Consider the following 21,200-nt stretch of genomic DNA (forward strand, 5'->3'; position numbering starts at 1 on the left):
TAACCCAGAGGAAACACTCCAAAGTTCTTAAATGAGAGTAATAATAAATTGTATGCCTCACCTTTATAGTATGATCTCTGTTGGGTCCCTAATTAAACTGTCCAGATATCTTGCCCCTGTCCCTCTGTGCACCTGCTGCTATGCTCTCCCTTGCAACTAGGGTAAGGTTCATTGAAAAGTGTGTGCTGAGCAATCAAGTCTGGAAAATGTCACCCAGAGGTCCCCACACTGCTCTGGCAGAAGATCACTGATGTTCCAGCAATTGCTTCCATATGCCTTTCTACCACAGCTTCAGGTCAGAGTAAAGGTCAGGAGTAAAGAAGCAGGTGGAGCTTCTTTGGTTTCCCCCGTATGTTGATATGGGGAAATCTGCTTTTAAAAATCCCAAATCTATTATACAGTGGTACCTCAGGTTACAGATGCTTCAGGTTACAGACTCCGCTAACCCAGAAATAGTACCTCGGGTTAAGAACTTTGCTTCAGGATAAGAACAGAAATCACGCGGCCGCACGGCGGCAGTGGGAGGCCCCATTAGCTAAAGTGGTACCTCAGGTTAAGAACAGTTTCAGGTTAAGAACGGACCTCCAGAATGAATTAAGTTCTTAACCCGAGGTACCACTGTACTGTAAACCAGAAGGAAGAAAAGGAATAAATCTCTTGTAGAAATAAGCTTCTCCATCCCACATAACTTATAGAAGAGACAGTGTTGAGCACTGAGAGGCTGGAGTTGAGTCTTTCATTTGTGGTAACTGGAGGGGCAGCCATCTTAATAATGGCTCCTCATTCTTTGAAATGCTTCCTATTGGCTCACTAGGGAGGTCTGCCTGGCATCCTCATTCATATCATTTACATCCCCAACAGAAATACTTCTAGTTACCTATGCTTTTAAAAAACTACTAATGCAGGAATTTCTTCTTCTTCTAGCAGTTTTTTAAAAATTTTCTTGTCTTATCTGCTTTCTTTTATTGTTTTCTATTGCGTGTGTGTTTTAAAGTAGTGCAGGATTCAAAATATGACACAGATTTTTAAAAACTGCTTCATAACCACCAAAGTCTCACCTACATATGAGTTTTGAAAGAGTAAAAATGCATTCCCACCTGTGAGGTGGCCGGTTTTGCTTTGCAAAAATTGGGAGAATTAAGATGGAACTTTCACATTTAAACAACCTCAGGCGGCATATACTTTGCTGTGAAACTTATGGATCCCTGATTAAGTAATTCCAGTCAGCATTCATCAGAGCCTTGTGTAGAAAGAATGTGGATGTGCGTTACTTAAATATGATGTTTGTCTTGCATTGCCTTTTCTCCATAGGAACTCACAGGAACATTCATAGGGTACTAATGAGAGGAAGCTTGCTTAGTTCCATCCACGTAACTGCTCCATGTTTTTTCCAGATCATTGTCTGGGCCTCTGACAAAATTATTTTGAATAAGCAGATCTAGTGTCCTCAATGTGAGACCCTGGGTCACAGAACTTTGCCCTCATGTTCAACTCAAAACACACACACACAAACACACACACACGCCTACTCATGGGTTACTGATATTTATTTTCCTATGACAATGATATATGGAACAGAACAGACTGCATACTGTTGCCAATAGTAAATCAGGAGAGAAATTCTCAAAAATGTTTAGTTAAAGTAGCATTTGGCTTATAAACAGTGGGTAAGGGATTAGAAGATAGGGCCAGGGGAGACCGTGAGAAAGCCACCAATTCTAAGCAAAATGAGCCCTAATCAAGCTGGTCTTTCAAGGGGGTATTTTTAGGTCCCACTGAGATCCTATATTATAGCACAGCTCTGTTGATGGGAAAAATGCTTATTAAAAATAAATCCTGGCCATGGAAAACTGACATGGAGGAGTAAGGTTAACAGCACTGCTAATGCAACTATTGTCGAAAAGAAGGCCGCCAATGTGAATTGGGAATGATAGAGGGCACAAGACCACAGAAAGTTAGGGGTAGGAGAGTCCCAGTGAAGTTGATCCTCCACCATTGGCCTACATTAACCAGCAGCTGCTCTCCAGGGGTTCAGACACAGTCTTCTCCCAGCCCTACGCTAGAGATGCCAAGAACTTCTGAATGGAAAGCATGTACTTGAAGCACTAAACTACAATGCCTCCATTAATCTAGCAACATAAGACTGGTTTTTTGCAGGGAGTGGGACTGCACTTTATACCTAAGCCTGAAGAAAGTTCCTTGAAAGGCTGTTCGTTAGGACAATGGTCCGATCCTATGCAGAGTGAGAAGCTATTGAAATAATTGGGCAAACTGAAACTTGTTGAAATTTACTGATATCTCAGGGACATCAAGATTATTTCTGGAGTATGCTACATAGGCTGATATTCAACTAAGCCAGATTCAGAGCAGACCCACGGAAATAAATGTTTTTCGTTGGATATCACCCATAAAGTTGAAGCCGTAAGAACCTAGCAAAAGGAAGAACTTGTACAGGGGGACACAAGAGAACCACCAGGTCCTCAAGACACTCATAATGTTCATTCATCTTCCATCTGAGACCTTGGGCTCGACTTTATTGATTTGATTTATAACAATCACAGGAATCGATACTAACAACAGGCCTCAGGTGGCACTCAGATCCTCCCCCCCCCCGTCTAGTCATGTGACTAGTTTTTGCCTGTTACAGGCCCTCTGTGAGTTGGTCTTAAAGCTATAGCAATATATACTGAATAATCTAAAATAAAAAAATTCTAGGCACATTTGCAATCAAGGGGGTGGGGATGTTCTGTTCCTTGGAGGTAGTCCTATAAATGGAAAATGAGCGGGTTGGATATTTGACCCGTTTGCTGAATTTTGCTTGAGGAAGTGAGCACGCTGGAAAAAAACAATCCATGGAAGTCTTATCAGAGAGAGAAAAAGTCATTAATGTGAAATGCCTTGAGCTGTTCTTTTGCCCCTCAGAAATGCATTGCTGGCAAACACCCATGTGGCTTCTTGGTTTTTCTAAACTGAAATTAAAGAGTTCTTACCTAGCAAAAGGTGAATAGGGAGGAGATGAGGCTCCAAAGTGTGAGCACCATTTGAAACAGCAGTAAGCCCTGGGATGGGGGGGACACACTGAAGGGTTTGCTAGAAATGGACTGGTATAATATGAAATTGCACCTATTGCTTAAAATCATGTGATATGATGACCCCAAACAGGAAGCAGGCTGGACCAATTCACACAAACATCAGGATGTGCAACACAGCAATTATTATAACTACTACTTTTTTTGGGGGGGGGGGATAATTAAGAGCAGATGCCTAGACTCCGGGTCTGTCCATAAGCAGAGCATGCACTTTCTGAACATCACCACTTAATCCACATCAAGGCAGTTTACAGTGATATTTAAAACAGCAGCTGATGTTTTGCAGGGTGCTGCTCACAAGGAGAAGCGGAGATGTCAGGACAGATGTGGCAGCTACGTCAGCACTGAGAAGTGACACAAGCGTGCTACAGAGGTTGGGTCGCATTCAGAGCTGCACACCCAAAAGCTCTCAAAACCTAGGTTTGCTTTCCTCCCCAGTACACCATTGCTGCAATTAACTTTTTTTTGCCTGATCAAAATTAAGGGGCTGCATTCAATGTTGTGTGAGCAGATTCCTGCTGGTGCAATGGAACTTCCTTTTCCTCAGCTCCGCCTGAAGTGCCGCCACAAACTTTTCTGGGTGTGTGTGTCCCTCCAAAGCAGATTTGGTGAGGGGAGAGATGATCAAGTTCTTTTGCACAAGCGGCATCTGTTCTGCTTGTGCACAGACATGGTTGTCTACAACCCACCATTACCACTGACATAACCAACAGTACATTTCTGTGTGTTCACAAGAAACACAAAAGAAAGGCAACCCTTTGATTAATATGGCTGTAATGTTCTCCCCTCTCTCTACAACCCTCGAGAGAAACAAAGCATTTATGCACTCCTCAGCTGCCGTACCAGTTGAAAGCATAAGGTAATTTCCCCTTTCTAAGAGTAGGTCCTTCCTTCATCACCCTATCATTGTTTTGAAAAACAAAGGGAACAATTTTACTGAACAAACTGCTTGTTTCTCCCCCCTTGCCCTCTTTCTTCTGGGTAGATTCCAATGATACACTCGTCCTGCTCACCTCCTGCAAACCTTTCCATTATTATGTGCATTTCCTGAAGAGAAGGATAACAAACAGGAATTCAGATCATAAAGCTGCTGCAGTTGTTATTCTTCAGAATCTGTAAAGTACATTAATGGCAATAACAGTGCACATTAGCCCCGCTATTCAGCAATGTTTTTAGTACCCAGCTGAGTCCAAATATAAGCCCTAATGGCACATAGAGCGTCTTAACAGCAATTTCCAATCAATTTGCTTTTGTATAGCATCTTTCAGACAATGGATCACAAGCAGTTATGCTGGGGGAGAGAGAGAGGAGATAATGAGCTAATGATTTAGGTGAACCAGGGATGGTAGCTTTCACCCAGACGGGCTAGTGGGGGTGGTGTGCGGAGGCAGCACATAGTGGCGTTGCGGGATGGACACAGGCATTTCTCCTGGTCTATTACAGCCAAGGGGAAAATGGAGAGAAGAACGGGGAAATGGCAGTGCAGCCAGTTCAGCTATAACCGCATTCAACTCTCTCCCACGGCCCCCCAGATTTGATTCCACAGCAGAAGCTAAATCTGAAACCCAAAGTGGATTTGCTGAAACGGTGAGAATACAAAAGCAGGAAAAGGATGCTTTTGACATTTTCTACCTTGAATTCCCAGCGTCATCCTCTCACAGGCCTGTACGCAAGCCAAGCTTGTTGAGTAAGTCTACACTGTGGGTGAACGCACAGCATTCCTTCCAGTGGTGCTCTTGTTCTGGCCTGGTTTGGGCAATAACAAACTGAGCTATGAAAAGCTTTTGACCTGCATACGTTATCCCTTTGCTCCTCCATTTATGGAGCATAAGATCCAACCATTAAGCCTCTGTTTCCCACTTTTCTTCCAAAGTGGACATATATCCCCATTTTGACTGATCACAGACTTCAGAACAAGCTAGGATTCAATAAATAATAAAACAGTAGTGAGTCTACATTTCTAGGCAGGCATACCAACCCTAGGGGAGAGAAGATCCCTTGGCCCCCTCAATATTTGTTAGCAGGGGACCGGGCCCCCTCAATCTTGAAGGGGCCTGGCATGCAGCTTCAGTAGCCAGCTCTCCAGAGTGCTCAGCCTCCTCCAGACGGTGTGCGTCGCATGCATGATGTCACACACATGCCGGGCCCCCTGTCAATCTTGGGAGCAAACTGGCACCTCTGTTCCAGGTGGGGCATATTTGAGGGGGAGGTGCACAGTGCCAGCCAATCCTCCCTTCTCCCTGAGGGGAAAGGGTGTGAGGGCCAGTGGAATGGAAACACAGCAATCTTCTTCACTTCTCCTCCATGCCGTGAGTGTTAACTTACACAATGGACTCTGTAAAGGTCAAGTGAACAGGAAATTGAGTATCAGCATGGCTTTGATGCTGGATTAGGTATCTCAGTTTTAGATTCCAGCAGAAAAACAGACTTGTACAAGCTACAAGTTTCGGGAAGGGCAGAGAGAAAGTACTTTCAGGTGTGCTTGTTGTGTTTCTGACCTTTAGATTTTCCTTCCTGACGGACAATCAAGGGGGAAATGTTTAACTCATTGCTATATAAAGGGCTAAGTAAGTGGTTGGAAACTAATTATGGTAAGCAATTGGGGTTTTTTAACCAGTTCCTGGGTTTTTATGCCCAGAAATCTTGAAAAGACCTCATGCTGAGCTGTACACATTGGGAAAGTTAGAAATTAGGCCTGAGTTACACTGGACGCTCAGACAGCTAGCTACAGTAAAGTGAGTGCTTTAAAAGAGTAAAGGATAACTTAAGGTAGCTATTTTCCCCCAAAGCATTTTATTTCACCCTTTAGCAATAAGTACCCAATTCTGCTCTGTTCACCGTTAACAACTGCAGAATAAACAAACTCCGCAGAACAAGCAAACAAACATGCTTTTTTATTTATGCTAGCTGGGCAGAGAACACAACTGAAATGGAAACTGAAAAACAGAGCCTAAATCTAGCTCGTAACATAAAGGTGTAATATTTAACTCTTCAGGAGTTATGCCACCATACAGACTCCCCCCCGCCAGCCTACTGAAGCATTTATAGGGTGATTGTAATACAGTCATACCTCATGTTACGTTTGCTTCATGTTACGTTCTTTCAGGTTAGGTCCCGTGGCGACCCGGAAGTACCAGAAAGGGTTACTTCATGGTTTTGCCACTTGCATATGCGCAGAAGTGCAAAATGACATCATGTGCATGTGCAGAAGTGGCGAATCGCAAGCCGCGTGTGCACAGATGCGCCGCTGCGGATTGCGCTCTTTTCATGTTGCAAACAGCCCTCCAGAACGGATCCCGTTCGCAACCAGAAGTACCACTGTAATGAAAAATCCATCTTCAATCAGGAAAAGTCTTGAATAAACAGACTTTTGGGTGTGGGGCACTTCCTGACAAGCCTTTTGTTGTGCACTTGCCCTGTCTTATTTACTGAATTTTTCAGAGGGTCCTATTTTGCAATTGCTCATTATTAAAACAAATTGTCGTTCTTTAAATGGAGCCACCATTTAAACATGGACATCTACCATGTCACAAATTAAAAAGACAAACCGTCTCTCTCTCTCTCTCTCTCTCTCTCTCTCTCTCTCTCTCTCTCTCTCTCACACACACACACACACACACACACACACACACATATGTACGTCCTGGTGGGTGGGTATGTGCCATTTGCCCCATCCTGGCTACAAAGTTATTTCAAACCACAGTTTATTAACCTGACTGATCCCAACTGGCAACCACACTTTCCCAGCTTCGACAAAAGAGGGAAACATGATTAATTAGAGGCTTCCTGGCTTCTGCAAAAGAAGGGGTGAAGGGGTGCATGCGTGGGCGAAACAGAACATTTGTATTTTGGATAATCAATATGAGACATGATCATCCGAATGTGGCTTGCCTCCCTCAGTACTTGCTGCACATTTGCCTTTTAATATTGTTCATGTTTCCTCAAGTGTGCTCCAAAATTTCTTTTTCTGACAAGAGTCCATGGACCTCAAGGCCAAGCCAACACAACAGAGGCTGAAATTCTATACCCACTTACCTGGGAGCATGCCCCCTTGAACTCAAATGGGATTTACTTCTGAGCAGATGTGAATCACTGGGAACATTGTCTGTGGGAGAGATTGTGTTTTCTGCCCTCATCCAATGAGAGTTCTTTTTGTTTTAACTCTCAAAGCAGAACGAACAATTGCAGAGCCCCACCACAATGGAACAATGAAAGCGCAAAAGTGGCCTTTCCACAAAGAATAATTAGAACCCCCTCTCTGGAAACCATACAGAAAGAAAGGCTCACTTGAGTATGAGCATCACCTTTTCTGCCAGGATAATGAAAGACGGACAATGAAAAATAGGCAGAAGTTTAACAAGTTAACTTCATGGCCTCACTCTTTGTCCCAAAGGAACCCATGTTTGGTCTGGGTTCACACATGGATTATTACCTCCAAATTATCTGTGAATTAAATCACTTTTTCACCCATCTCAGTATTTTGTTGCTTTCCTAAAGGAATGTTTGTTTGTTTTATTTGCATATAAATTATTTATAGCTCGTTCTTTATGGAATCCCAGAGCAAGGAACAAAGTAATAAAAAAAGAAAGAACGAGGCATAGAAAAACAATATGAAAAACCCACAAAATCACATAAACAGGTCCAATAAACAACAATTTAACAATTCTGTCATAAGGTAAACAAGCAAAACTACAATAACAACATGTTGAAATTTCCAATATAGCCGAATAACTAGGTAAAAACAAACGCAAGGTACCGAAACAGATTTAAACAGAATAAACAACCACTGGCTTTAGCAACAGTTCCCATCCTGTTTTTCACTTACGGCAACCCCTTCTCTCCTCATCTGTCTCTCTTTCAAAGAAGGTCCCATTCTGTGCCAACTTAACTCACCCTGTGGCTTTTGAGCAACTTAACACCTTTCTCTCCCTGCTTTCCAATCCACCCAAGCTCTCACCCTGAGCAGTATGAATTGTTGCCCACAAAAAATCCCCACCCTTTATCAACAGTAGCAACAGAGAGGGGGGAACCATCTGCTTTTTCTAGGAAAAAAACCACTCCATTTTGATAATGCTATTAGAAGGAACTTGGAGGAATCTCAAGCCCTGAAAAGAGATAGGAAACGCTTTGCAGCCCAAGGGCCACATATCCTTCGAGAGATCTTCTGAGGGCCACATGGCACTGGTGGGCCAGGTGAGAGGAAAAACTGGACGGAAGAAATAACATCAATTATTGTACAAACTACTTTTGTACAGTAGGCTACTTTCTCCATATCCCTCTTTTTCCTCCAGTTTGAGTTAGGTTAGAGCCTGATCAGAATTATTTGAACCAATGGTTCTATAGCAGCTGCTTAGAAAACTCTGTAGAGCTGGGACTTAAGAATTTTTCACTACTATGGCTATTACAAGGATATGAGCTTCCAAAATTTGTCTGAGAGCACTCACTTCTTTAAATTATTGGGTACAGTTTTCCAAAGCTTGTTATATTTGGATCAGATGGTGTATTTCAGAAATACAGTTTCTTTGCTTTCTGCCAAGTGTATGGTAGTGTGAGGGGGACAAAACGAGACTTGTGAGGTTAATTTTTATTTTGCAGTGAACTTTCTCTCCAAAGCAACTTCTGCTACACACAGCAGCTGGGCTACAGTTTAAGATGACAGCACTGAAGCTATTAATACGTGGGAGCAGATCTGAACCAAATATTTGCTATGAACTTAGAAATCAACCATCTTTCAAAAAGATGTGTCATGTTGAAAATTCACACACAAAGCTCTTCTTACAGTAATGTTCCAAGTTAAAGTTTGTTACTTACAGAGGAAAACAAAGAACAGTTTTTTAGCATCTCTATGAAAAGCCCTACGTACATACGTAGGATGACACTAAAATGGGGGGAAATGTAGTGAAATTTCTATTAAGAGCTTTAGACTGCAATCCACACACTTACTGGTAAGTAAACCTCACAGAACTCAGTGGGACTTACTTCTAAGCAGGCACGCGTAGGACTGTGCTGTTTAAAAGTAAAGGTTGAGAAATCTGAGTCTTTAATGCAAGGAACACTGAGAACGTGAGAAGTGGATTTGTGAAAAAGCATTGTTTGGTAATGTGTATGAGAATGATACACCACATTTGCCAGCACTACTTAGTGGTGCTTACCAGCTTTTATTACCTCCAGGATATCACTCAGCATGCAGCACTTGTTTCCAAAGTTCAAGAGAAATCAAACTGAGTGAACTATGGCATCTGAAAAAATGGAAGGAAAGCCTGATTTTTCCTTACAAAACAGTGGCCCTTTCAACTATTAGCTCTGTATCCCTCATCAGTTTACAAGCTTCTGGTGTGGAGTCGAATGCCACCTAGGCAAGACAAAAACCTGACCAGGTTTAGAACTGATTCTGAATGGGCAGCAGCAACAGTGGCATCACATTCTCATGTACTTGATATTAACCAGACTAAATAAGTAAAAACAGGTTCCAAAGAGCTCCCCGAGAGAAAACGTAAACCAATGAAAAATTTATGGTAGGAAAACTGTTGACTAAACAAAACAAAGCAAAAATCTGCCTTTTCTCCTGCCAGAGCATGTTGTATCACTTAAATTTTAAATGGGACACTTTTTAAAAAGCGTAACATGTTGTTCCCAGGGTCAAATGTGTTTCCGCAGTGAAAGAATCTAAGCAATGATGCTGGGGCCCCGTAACTCCTTTTGGAAAAGTAGGATAATTCACGTACTCAAGGCTGAGAGCACTTACTGCTTAGTGGCAGATAATCTCGCAGGGAGGCTGAGGGAAGGCGGTGAATGTACAAGAAACCCAATGATGTTTATTCCGTCCAGCTGCAACCTAACCAGATCTATGAGTTTCTGTGTCCTGCGAGGGTTGCCATCTAGTGGATACACCACACAGCACATGCAGTCCAATACAAGCATCAAAGATTGACAAATGCTGTCATAGTCCAACAAACAACTCCAATTGTTTGAGCTAACTCAAGTTTAATGACCCCTAATCCAGAGTGAAAGGAAGTTAGTAACCGCTGAATGTGGGGAAAATAAAAGGATTTTGGCCAAGTATCTCCCCACGCAAGAATAATAAGAAATTGCCTCAGTCTTGAGGGAACGTAACTGTCAGAATCGACGACGACGAGCTCAGCCAGTAGTGCACGAGACTCTTAAACTTAGGGTCATGGCCTTGAGTCCCACCTGGAGCAAAAGATTCCTGCATTGCAGGGGGCTGGACTAGATGACCCTCATGGTCCCTTCCAACTCTACAATTCTATGATTCTGTGAAGACGGCTTGACCGCCAGTAGGAGGCAACAGTGCTCAATATAACTCTTCATGTGAAGGGAATGTACTTTTGACATAAGCCAGTAGTTCAAAAACAGGAATTACTGTTCTTTAAAGACAAGTCTGAATACCTGGCTTCCCACTTGTTTTAATGTCAGTCTCTCAGGGTGCATTTACTGGGGATGTTTCTTGCTGTGTGTTTGCTTTTCGAAAGGCAGGGTATCTTTAACTGTGTTCTCGGAAAACAGAAGATACGTTTAACACCTTCCAATGTGCGTGGTACAGAATACAAGCTGGCTGCACAGAACAACAGTACGGAGACAGCAGGTCAAAACACCACCAGAGGAGATGACGGAAAACCCTAAACTGTGTGTAGAAACAAGCCCTCTTTACTCTTACCAGAATCCACATGCCTAGAAAACAAGGTTTATTCATTGACAGCCATGACTGCTGTGAAGTCATATGCTTGAAATTCATTGGGATCTTCTAATAAATATTAGTCTTGCCACTATGTTTGATTTCCCCAACTCTTTTTGATGGTCTGTACATGCTGGTTTTTGCAAGAAATGTTGGTGTGGTATACCAGTATTTGTTCAGTCATGAGATTCCATTTGAGACGATGCAATTCCAGAAGGGTTTACCCCGCAATTTCCCTGAATTTAGAGAATTTAGGCCTTGATCTTGTTCTCTGCATGTTATTTTGACAGGAACTGCTAGACAATAGAACAAAAACCTTGCTTGAAACTCTCCTGCTGCATTTTTTAGCACTACCTTTTCAGGTGTTTCCTTACCTCTGGGATGAGGTATTTCATCACAATTTCTTTGCCTTTCTCTCCTAGTTTTTCATCCGGAGTAACTTCATATTCTGCCTGGAAAAGAAAATGAGAAAGGATTAGCTGCTGTGTTTTCTAGTTGGGAAATGTTTAGAGCAGGATTGCTGCATTCTAACAACCAAGGGAACAATTGGAAGATTTCCAAACACAGTCTGATAATGTTAGAGATTAACATTTTGTTAGGTTATTAAACAAATGTTTCATGCAAATACACACTCTCCCCTCTCCCTCCTCTCTCTGTCTCTCTCTCTCTCTCACACACACACACAAATTGAAGGACAAGGCATTGCCCTCTACATACATCAAGATACTCCAGGAATATTATAATACAGGATAGTTTCAAATGTTTGTGGGTTCTTCTTCCATTGTGAGAATAGTTGGCCAAAAGGCTGAGCTTACATTTGAAAGGGATCTCCTCAGTCAAAATAATACCATTTGTCTAGCTTGTGCAACAAAAATTCTTCAGAAGACACGTTTGATGAATAGCCAAAGACTGCTGGACCTCTCATTATTAAAGATGCACATTTATTTTTTAAGTGGGTTCCTTTGACCTAAGGAATGTTTTACCTGCTTTATCCAGGCTGTAGAAATTATCTTTGTGTTATTTTCACATTTCTGCATGCCTTCACCTTGCACCTGGCCTATTCTGGCCACAGTTTCAGACAGCTTGACATTTCTGGTTTCCATTTTAAAAGGGCAGAGCTGAATTTTGGCAGTCAGCAAAGCTGTCATAGTTGTGTCTATTGTTTTGTCTGTCACCTAGACAACCACTGGATGGTACTGGTCAGATTACCTTGGAGAGGTGCCAGGCAGAAATCCTGTCCTTCCCGAAACACAGTTGTTACCTGGCAAAGGTGTGCTTACCTAGCTTTGGTGAACATTGTGGTGAAGGATCTGCCCAGCCTGCATTGGCCTCCTATCCTGGAACAGACCCCAACTACAAAAACAATATATGCGTCTCCCATATCAGATGCCTTCTACATTGTGTGAATGATCACACAAAACATAGAAAAATTCAGGTAAGAAAATGTTGAGAAAATTGAATAAAGTGCTGTCTGAATGCAGTCTAACTCTTCTCTGAGTGACTCTGCCCACTGGGTAAGTCAACCCATTCATGAGGATTACTAATTGTCTGTAGCATCTTTTGAAGAATCCCCAGGGCCTCACTTCCCTTTCTTCTCAATTTATTGTTTGTTAATACTGATGTGCGTTTTGAGGCATGCCCCCCCCCAATTGTCTCACACAGGAGGTTTGCAGGAAATGACCCCCATCTCAGAGACAGAACACATGCCTTACATGCAAGGTTCAAGTTTTGTCTCTGACATCTTCATGTAAGAGCTGAGAAAGACTTGTATCCGACATCCCGAGAGTCCCGTTGTCAGCCAGTGTAGACAGCACTGAACCAAATGGACTCATGGTTTGACTCTCTTTAATGGTAGCTTCTTATGCCCCCCTGGTGAACTGAATGTTGCACAGGAGCATTGCAGCGCTTTCAGAAATGAATTATTATGTCCAAAAAGGAAGTGGATCCACTCTACCGCCACTTGCCCAACCCCTTTACATATTACAGGGGATTACCATTTCGCATGGGGGTTCTGGTCCCAGCCATCGGCAGAGCGTGCCCTGGCCCATTCTGCCCCGCCCTTGTTCTTCCCTTTTCCGGGTCCAAAAGGACCTGCGCATTAGCAATCGCCAGATTCTGTCATGGCAGGGCCTATATCACATGACTAATGTTTGCCTTGGCCTGCACAGTGTCCTTATTGAAGTAATACCATCTTCAACTCAGAGCATGAAAACTGACTCCTTCTCTGATGTGGCAAATTCTGTGGTATTCCCACAAGCATTTTCAACCCAAGGACAACGAGACAGTATGCACTTATTGTGTCACTCAGAAGGGCTTGTGGGATATGAGCAGGGACTCAGCGGCTGCTATTTGACTATCTCAGGATGCTTTAAGAGTACAGCAATGCAATTGGATTCGTGTCGTTAAACGGCAACTGTGAAATAAACTTTTAAGATAACAATACTTCAGATGAGAAATCCGTGGACTGTGAAAAAGCATGACTGCAGCTCTTCCAATACCCTAACTGTACAGGGATGAACTAATTATATGCTCATAAAACAGAATACAAAGGGGTTTGCAGAACCCTTTCATCCAATTTCCTGTCCATTTAGATACTATCTGACTACAGGTCATTTTGCCTCTTGAAACCATGAACAGCCAAGAATGTTTATAGCATCTTAACAACATTTCTTCCCCACCACCCTTCTGAACCTATTCTGAAGAATAAAGTCGCACAGATAAAAAGAGCTATGTTTAAAAGGTTAGGAGACCTGAAGTCTTATCTCGGTTGTCATAATTTACGATCACGGCAAAGGGAAGATGGGAGGCTTCAGTAAGATTAAAGAATTATTGAGATACAAAGCAGCATTTCTAACAGGAAGGCATTTGCATTTCAGCTTCTATGCCTTGTACAGATGTACAAAGACCCCAAAAGTACTGAACGGCAAAACCATTCCAAATGCAATCATGTCCTGAACCCACACAATTCACAAGCTAATAATAATGGCCCAGCTTCTCCCCTCACTACCTTTCAAGCCCTGTGTTTATCACTATAAAATCGGATAATCTCATACAGGATTTGGCTTACAAATCACTAAAACAATTTTCACATTAATTGCATTTACATCCCAAGTGGACAAATCTGTTTGTATCATGTTCCGAGATTCTATATCTGGCAGCATGCCCATGGCTTCTCAGCTGATTAACCAATGCTGGCGCTTTTGGAAAGCTAAGAGGAAGAGGCATGCATAAAAGGTTAGCTGGGATCCAAGGGACATCATGTGACTGAGAGGCTGTAAAGCATCCGAATAGTATTTCTCCCACACCCTGAAAAGCTGCCCCCCAAATTGAAAAACTTTTCGGATCAGCAATCCATCTGGTGCAGGGAGTATTAATGGAAATGAATGTCCGTGCAGGTAGAAACGTCCTACATGGGTTTCATTGGACCCTGATTTCTGTGCTTAGGGAAATGGGAATATATCATCCACTAAGAGCTGGAATGCAGAAAAGCTCAGCAAAGCTTTCTAAATGCAAAGGCATGAGCAATCCCAGAGGGTGAGGCACTCCATTGCAACTTCTCTTTAGATCAGTGGTCAACCCTTCCTTGGTTAAGAAACCTAATAGCACAGTGCCCTTGTTTGCACATCAAACAGTAGCCTTGTTTGCATAAGCATATGGCTCTCGGACAGGAGCTCATAGTCATTTTTCACCTCCCTGGTCATAGAATCATAGAATCATAGAGTTGGAAGAGACCACAAGGGCCATCGAGTCCAACCCCCTGCCAAGCAGGAAACACCATCAGAGCACTCCTGACATATGGTTGTCAAGCCTCTGCTTAAAGACCTCCAAAGAAGGAGACTCCACCACACTCCTTGGCAGCAAATTCCACTGTCGAACAGCTCTTACTGTCAGGAAGTTCTTCCTAATGTTTAGGTGGAATCTTCTTTCTTGTAGTTTGGATCCATTGCTCCGTGTCCGCTTCTCTGGAGCAGCAGAAAACAACCTTTCTCCCTCCTCTATGTGACATCCTTTTATATATTTGAACACGGCTATCATATCACCCCTTAACCTCCTCTTCTCCAGGCTAAACATGCCCAGCTCCCTTAGCCGTTCCTCATAAGGCATCGTTTCCAGGCCTTTGACCATTTTGGTTGCCCTCCTCTGGACACGTTCCAGTTTGTCAGTGTCCTTCTTGAACTGTGGTGCCCAGAACTGGCCGCAGTACTCCAGGTGAGGTCTGACCAGAGCAGAATACAGTGGCACTATTACTTCCCTTGATCTAGATGCTATACTCCCATTGATGCAGCCCAGAATTGCATTGGCTTTTTTAGCTGCCGCGCCACACTGTTGGCTCATGTCAAGTTTGTGGTCAACCAAGACTCCTAGATCCTTTTCACATGTACTGCTCTCAAGCCAGGTACTCTTGTGCCACACTGAGCTAAACCAAGGTTTGGCTTAACATGTCTTCGAAATTGGGCCTGTGATTAAGCTTTCTCCTTGATAACCACAAGCTGTAGGCTTCCATTTCTCTTCCATTTCTTTACTGAAGTTCTGTATAAGTACCTTGGTTATTTTTCTCGTCTTGTGCAAATTATATGAACCATCTGCGTTTTCTTTATGTACTCTTCTCCATCTAGTATAAATGTTTCCCCCTTTCCTTTATTTTTTAAATTTATTTAAAAATGACTGAAGCCACAGCCAGAAACATGTTCATTCTGTTTCTGAACAATGCCAAGCTTTGTGTTTTTAAACACTATATATATATATATATATATATATATATATATATATATATATATTTGTGTGTGTGTGCTTAATTTAACAAAATGTATTTACTGCTTGGTTTTAAGAAAACATCTAAGTGGTTTGCAAAAATAGTGATGACTGATCATAAAAGTAACAGGAGAATTAAAACCAGTATGCTGATTAGGATCCTTAACATGAAAGTAATACAAAACTATATCTGCACAGTAGCTGATACAAGTAGGCCTCATCCCCTTTGCATATGTGGCAGCAACATCAAAAATGAGCGACTGAGTTCACACGTCACAGTAAACTATGGTTTACTATGAGTATAGGAGAACGCTTTCACTTTGCTCCACCCCTAGCATAAGTGAGACCAACAAACCACAATCCTGGCTCAGTGTTACATTCAATATGGCTTGCATTTTCTTTTGCTCCAAACAAATGCAACACCAAGGTTTGTGGCTTGTGCTAGGGAAGCAGCGAAGCAGGAGTGATCTCTGCACTCACATGCAAACTGTGACGTTTTAAATTTGTTTTCACTACAACATTGCATTTCTAGGTTTTCTAGTTTATATGAAAGTGTGGCACACAAATATTTAAATGAAAGTAAATAAATAGACTGAGCTAATGGAGACAATCCACACAGTATTTTATAAGCTGCCTTAAAGAGACTCTCGCAAGAGAACCAGAACATGTGGACCAGTTCTCAGACTTCTATCAGAGGAGGTAAGATTTTGATGATGATGATGATGATGATGATGATGATGATGATTTTGTTATTTATACCCCAGTCATCCAGCTGGGTTTCCCCAACCACTCTGGGCAGCTTATAGCGTATCTAAAAACATAATAAAAACATCAAGTGTTGAACCTCCCAATATAGGGTTGCCTTCAGGTGTCTTCTAAAAGTTGTGTAATTCTTTATCTCGTTGACAACTGAAGGGAGTGTGTTCCACAGGGAGGGCGCCACTACCAAAAAGACCCTCTGTCTGGTTCCCTGCAACTTCACTTCTCGCAGTGAGGGAACCAGCAGAAGACCCTCAGAGGAGGACCTCAGGCTGCGTGATGGGGGTGGAGACGCTCCTTCAGATATGCAGGGCCATGGCCATTTAGGGCTTTAAAGGTCAGCACCAACACTTTGAATTGTGCTCAGAAACGTACTGGGAGCCAAACCTTTATTTTACAATTAATTCCTTTGTATTTTGAAAGTTAAACCACAGGTATTATTATTAAAAGAAAGATATAACTGAGATAAGATGCTGCTATAACTTACCCTTCCCCCATTTTCACCATCATTCAAACATTTTTTATGGGGAGCCCATAAAAAAAAAAATCTGAAAGTTTTGAACCCTCCATTATCATTGGTAGCCAACAATGAAGGAGGTTTTTTTTCTTCTTCTAAGTTTTTTGAAAAGAGATTTAGTAGTCCTAAGAGAACTAGCTATGGAGCTCTACTTTGAAGCGCTTAAGCCTAATTAAATTTGAGCTCAGCTTAAACTACTAATTTTATTTTTGCCGATTTCATTTTTATTCAAGCATAAGGGCTGAAGTGTGATTGGAGATTAAGTTCTTGGATTGCAATCCTGCTTACCAGGAAGTAAATCCTGCTAAACTCTGTGAGACTTTCCTTCTGAATAAACATTCTTAACGTGTTTTCAAGACTTGACCGTAAACTGCCCAGAGAGCTCAAGCTGACAGGGCTGGGTATACATTTAGAATGTAAAATAAAATAAAAATAAAGGTTGGGTTGTAAACTGAGCTAAAAAGGTTAAAGATGACTCGTAAAGCCAATTAAAAATACACACATGGTACTTCTTACCTCAGCACACTAAAAAATCCTTACTAAAACAAGATCTAAATACACAGCTTTTAAAGCTAATAACTGGCATGCAGGTAAACACAGAGTAGAAGAGTGTGAGGTCTATGAAGAGATAAGATGGGTGGAGTTGATCAAGGCCCAAAAGATAATGCGATATGAGCTGAGAAAGGTAGAAGAAATTCTATAGCACAAAAGTGATAGGCCTGTGGTTTCCTGCATTGACCACAGTTTGCGCAGAAATAAAACCAGAAAACAGTTTTTATTCTGTTCACGTAAAATGCACAGCTGCAGTATGTTTGCAGAAGTTCCCTGCCAACAAGCGATACCATCCATACTTGGTATCATATTCCCATACGCAATGAGACAACCCAAACTACAGCAGTGCCAAAATCATAAATATTCAGTATATGGTGGATCATTAAGCATATACAAACTATTCTCATGTTAAATGATCTAAAATCATGATTTTATATCATGTTCTTTTGCTGTGCTTAACTGTATATTGTACATGGATTGGGGGTTTTTTAGTGTCACGCCGCCTAGAATTTTTCTAAATAAATGGAAAACATCTACCCATTTCACAGATAAACGACGACTAGGGTTGAGCTGAAATTCTCCCTCCCCTCAGCCTAGTCTCATTTTCACCATCCCATTTGCAGAGAACTGGTTGGGCAATTTTGGAGACTGGCAACAGAAACTGGTAGCAAATTTGTGATTGGCAGCCCTTCCCCTCAGCTATTTTGTTCATGGACACTAATCAGGAAAAAAATAGTGGTCTTAAAATGTTAAGGAAGGAAGGAAGGAAGGAAGGAGCTTGTTGGATCTATCCAGTGATTTCCCCCCCTTAAAAATGTTTAGGGGTGGTCTCATTCTGACTCAAGAAAACCACCATTTTATAGTTCAAGTTGGGGGGAAATAAATACAGTAAATGGACAAAAGTACAAAGGTCCACAAAATGTTTGGGGTATGCATATCCCGTGTACCCCCAGAGAAAAAGCACTGGGTCTATCTAAATTTGTGGGTATCCTGTATTAAGAATTGGGTGTTACAGATGCCTGCTGGGCAACAATAGCCCTTAACCAGGCTTCCTCAACCTCGCCCCTCCAGATGTTTTGAGACTACAATTCCCAACATCCCTGACCACTGGTCCTGCTAGCTAGGGATCATGGGAGTTGTAGGCCAACAACATCTGGAGGGTCGAGGTTGGGGAAGCTTGCCCTTAACCATCAGGGAAGAGTAGCATCTTCTCTGGATTCCTGCATCACTAAGATGAGAGAGCCAAGGACGATAAAGACCAACCTAGCTGAGAACTTTGGTGGAAAACTGAAAGGCTCCCCTTAAAATGCTAACAGTTCTTCCACTTTTGGAGGGGAAGGGGGAAGTGACTGTCAGTTGCAAGTGATGAGGCAGCCCAGGGGAACAGCAAGGATGAACAGGTCAAGATGCAAGGCTTGGCCTCCAGACAAGGTCAACTGACCATAACTCTTATCTTAGGCTTCTAGAGTGCGAAATGGGCAAAAGGTTTAATTCAGAAATTGCCATTTAAGATTTGTGTGTCAACTGTTCAGCCAACCTTCCAAAAGTAGATGGAGGGGGGGGGGAGCACTGACTGGTTTTCTGATCTGAGTAGGGGATTTAAATAACAAAAATTAGATTTTCTATCAAAGAGCTTTCTCCTAAAGCCAGTTCAAATCACATCAGTGGTGGCAACCGCAAGAGGACACTGTTCATTGCTATGTAACACAAATCAATGCTGACTTTTAGTTAAGAACAATTGGGGGGGTCTTTTAAATTGGGTATGAAGGTGATTCCCCCACTCCTCCAGCCAGAAAAAGGATAACTAAAAAGTAGGTCAGAGTCAATGGTCCAGAAATCAAATTACTGCTGACTGAGGCATTGTCTGAATTGTCTCTAAAGGACTGCTCATGGCTTCTGTTCCACGACATTTATGCTGCAGCCCAATGTTCACTCACCTGGAAGTAAGCCCCAATGAACATAATGGGACTTGCTTCTGAGCAAATATGTATAGGATTATACTGCCAGAGTAAAAAACCTACCATGCCACTTATGGGCAAAAGAAAATCCACTTACCATTGGTTTTTCTTTCAATTTCCTAAAGTGTTAAAGATGATTATGTTCCTTCGTGGAGCTGCTTTAAGAACTGCTCTTTGCAATCAGGGTAAGAAAAAGGACACAATCCACAGGAAACCTTCCTGCCCATTCTCGCCAATGGAAAACAGCACAGGAGAATTCCCTTGCGAATTGTGTCCATGTTTTGCAACAGTCATCCTTGAGGAAACTCAGCTTTAGGGGGAGGACTGTGGCTCAGTGGTAAGAGCATCTCTTTTGCATGCAGAAGATTCCCGGTTTGATAAAGGTAAAGGTAAAGGTACCCCTGCCCGTACGGGCCAGTCTTGACAGACTCTGGGGTTGTGCGCCCATCTCACTCAAGAGGCCGGGGGCCAGCGCTGTCCGGAGACACTTCCGGGTCACGTGGCCAGCGTGACAAAGCTGCATCTGGCGAGCCAGCGCAGCACACGGAAACGCCGTTTACCTTCCCGCCAGTAAGCGGTCCCTATTTATCTACTTGCACCTGGGGGTGCTTTCGAACTGCTAGGTTGGCAGGCGCTGGGACCGAGCAGCGGGAGCGCACCCCGCCATGGGGATTCGAACCGTCAACCTTTTGATCGGCAAGCCCTAGGCGCTGAGGCTTTTACCCACAGCGCCACCCGCGTCCCGATCCTGGTTTGATAGTTGATAGTTATTATGAAAAAGAATATTGCTAACTACCAGGACTCAAGGCGGGGAGACTTCAGTCTACTTTTTACTCTTAAAAAGGGGGGCGGGGAGAGATAGGAAGCACCTTCATATTTTTGCTTTAAAGGTATTTTAAATAAAATCTGACCAAATTCAAAAGTCCAAATTGTATGATCTGGTTTTATTGACTTGGTGGACTTTTCTTTTCCTATTTGTCTTGGTACTGTGTGTGTAGCAGGGGAGATGTCATAGATGAATCAGGCAGACAAGAGTGCAGGGAGATCTTCTCACAGTCAAGACGCAAGACACAGTCTTGACACAAAAAACTTGAGGCTGAGGACAGGATAGCACCCTTGAATTATCTTGGGGAAAGTGAGGAGAATTCACTTCAGTGAAAAGGTACTGTGCACATGTTCAGAGGCACTTCAGAGCGATGAAACTCTAAACTATACTGCAAGAATCAGGCAACAACAGCCCAGGCTGGCAAGGATGAATGCAGAAAACAAAGGATGATGGGGAAGAGCATGACTGCAGAAAAAAGATTTGATATATTTGTTTGGGCCAGTGGTGGCTTTTAACTTATAAGCACAGCTGTTTCATTTTTTTACCACCCCCTCGGACCCTTTTATAATGGTGTCTCCACATATGTGCCCTCAGGCTAGAAGAGAATTAATGTCACAGCTGCTAGCTCTCCATAGGTGGGAATTTGTTCTAGGCAAAGCTTTATTGCCAGGACCAATTATTGCCTTGAGCTTCAAGACTGGTCCAGTTTTCTCTACATATAGTTGGAACATCCTGTAAACCCTTTGGAACAGACAACAGAAGCCACATTGCTGTTTCTTTCATAAGGTGCAGAACTGCACCTTAGATTTACAGCACTTCCAATACACATTGAAAGCCCAGGACTACAGAATGCTGGGAGCTGTAGTTTTCCCTTGCAGGGCTACAATTCCCAAGACCCTTAACAAACTACAGTTCCCATGATATTTTTGGATATGTAATGTGCTTTAAATGTAAATAAATCAATTTGGCATCACCCCATAATAAGGATTTCACTTATGAAAGTGAGAGCCAGTGTGGTGTAGTGGTTAAGAGCGGTAGTCTCGTAATCTGGGGA

General features: G+C 42.5%; 1 protein-coding gene across 2 annotated transcripts in view; it reads right to left on the reverse strand.

Annotated features, from left to right (window-relative positions):
• The window catches only part of GRK5 (G protein-coupled receptor kinase 5), a 147,726-nt gene that overhangs the window by 45,576 nt on the left and 80,950 nt on the right, over nt 1-21,200 (reverse strand). For both annotated transcript variants that reach the window (XM_053389052.1, XM_053389053.1), the window contains exon 4: nt 11,157-11,234. In XM_053389052.1, the coding sequence (XP_053245027.1) occupies nt 11,157-11,234 (78 nt within the window). The remainder of the gene's footprint in view (nt 1-11,156; nt 11,235-21,200) is intronic.

This window comes from Podarcis raffonei, chromosome 5, assembly GCF_027172205.1.
Source record: "Podarcis raffonei isolate rPodRaf1 chromosome 5, rPodRaf1.pri, whole genome shotgun sequence".
NCBI lineage: Eukaryota > Metazoa > Chordata > Lepidosauria > Squamata > Lacertidae > Podarcis > Podarcis raffonei.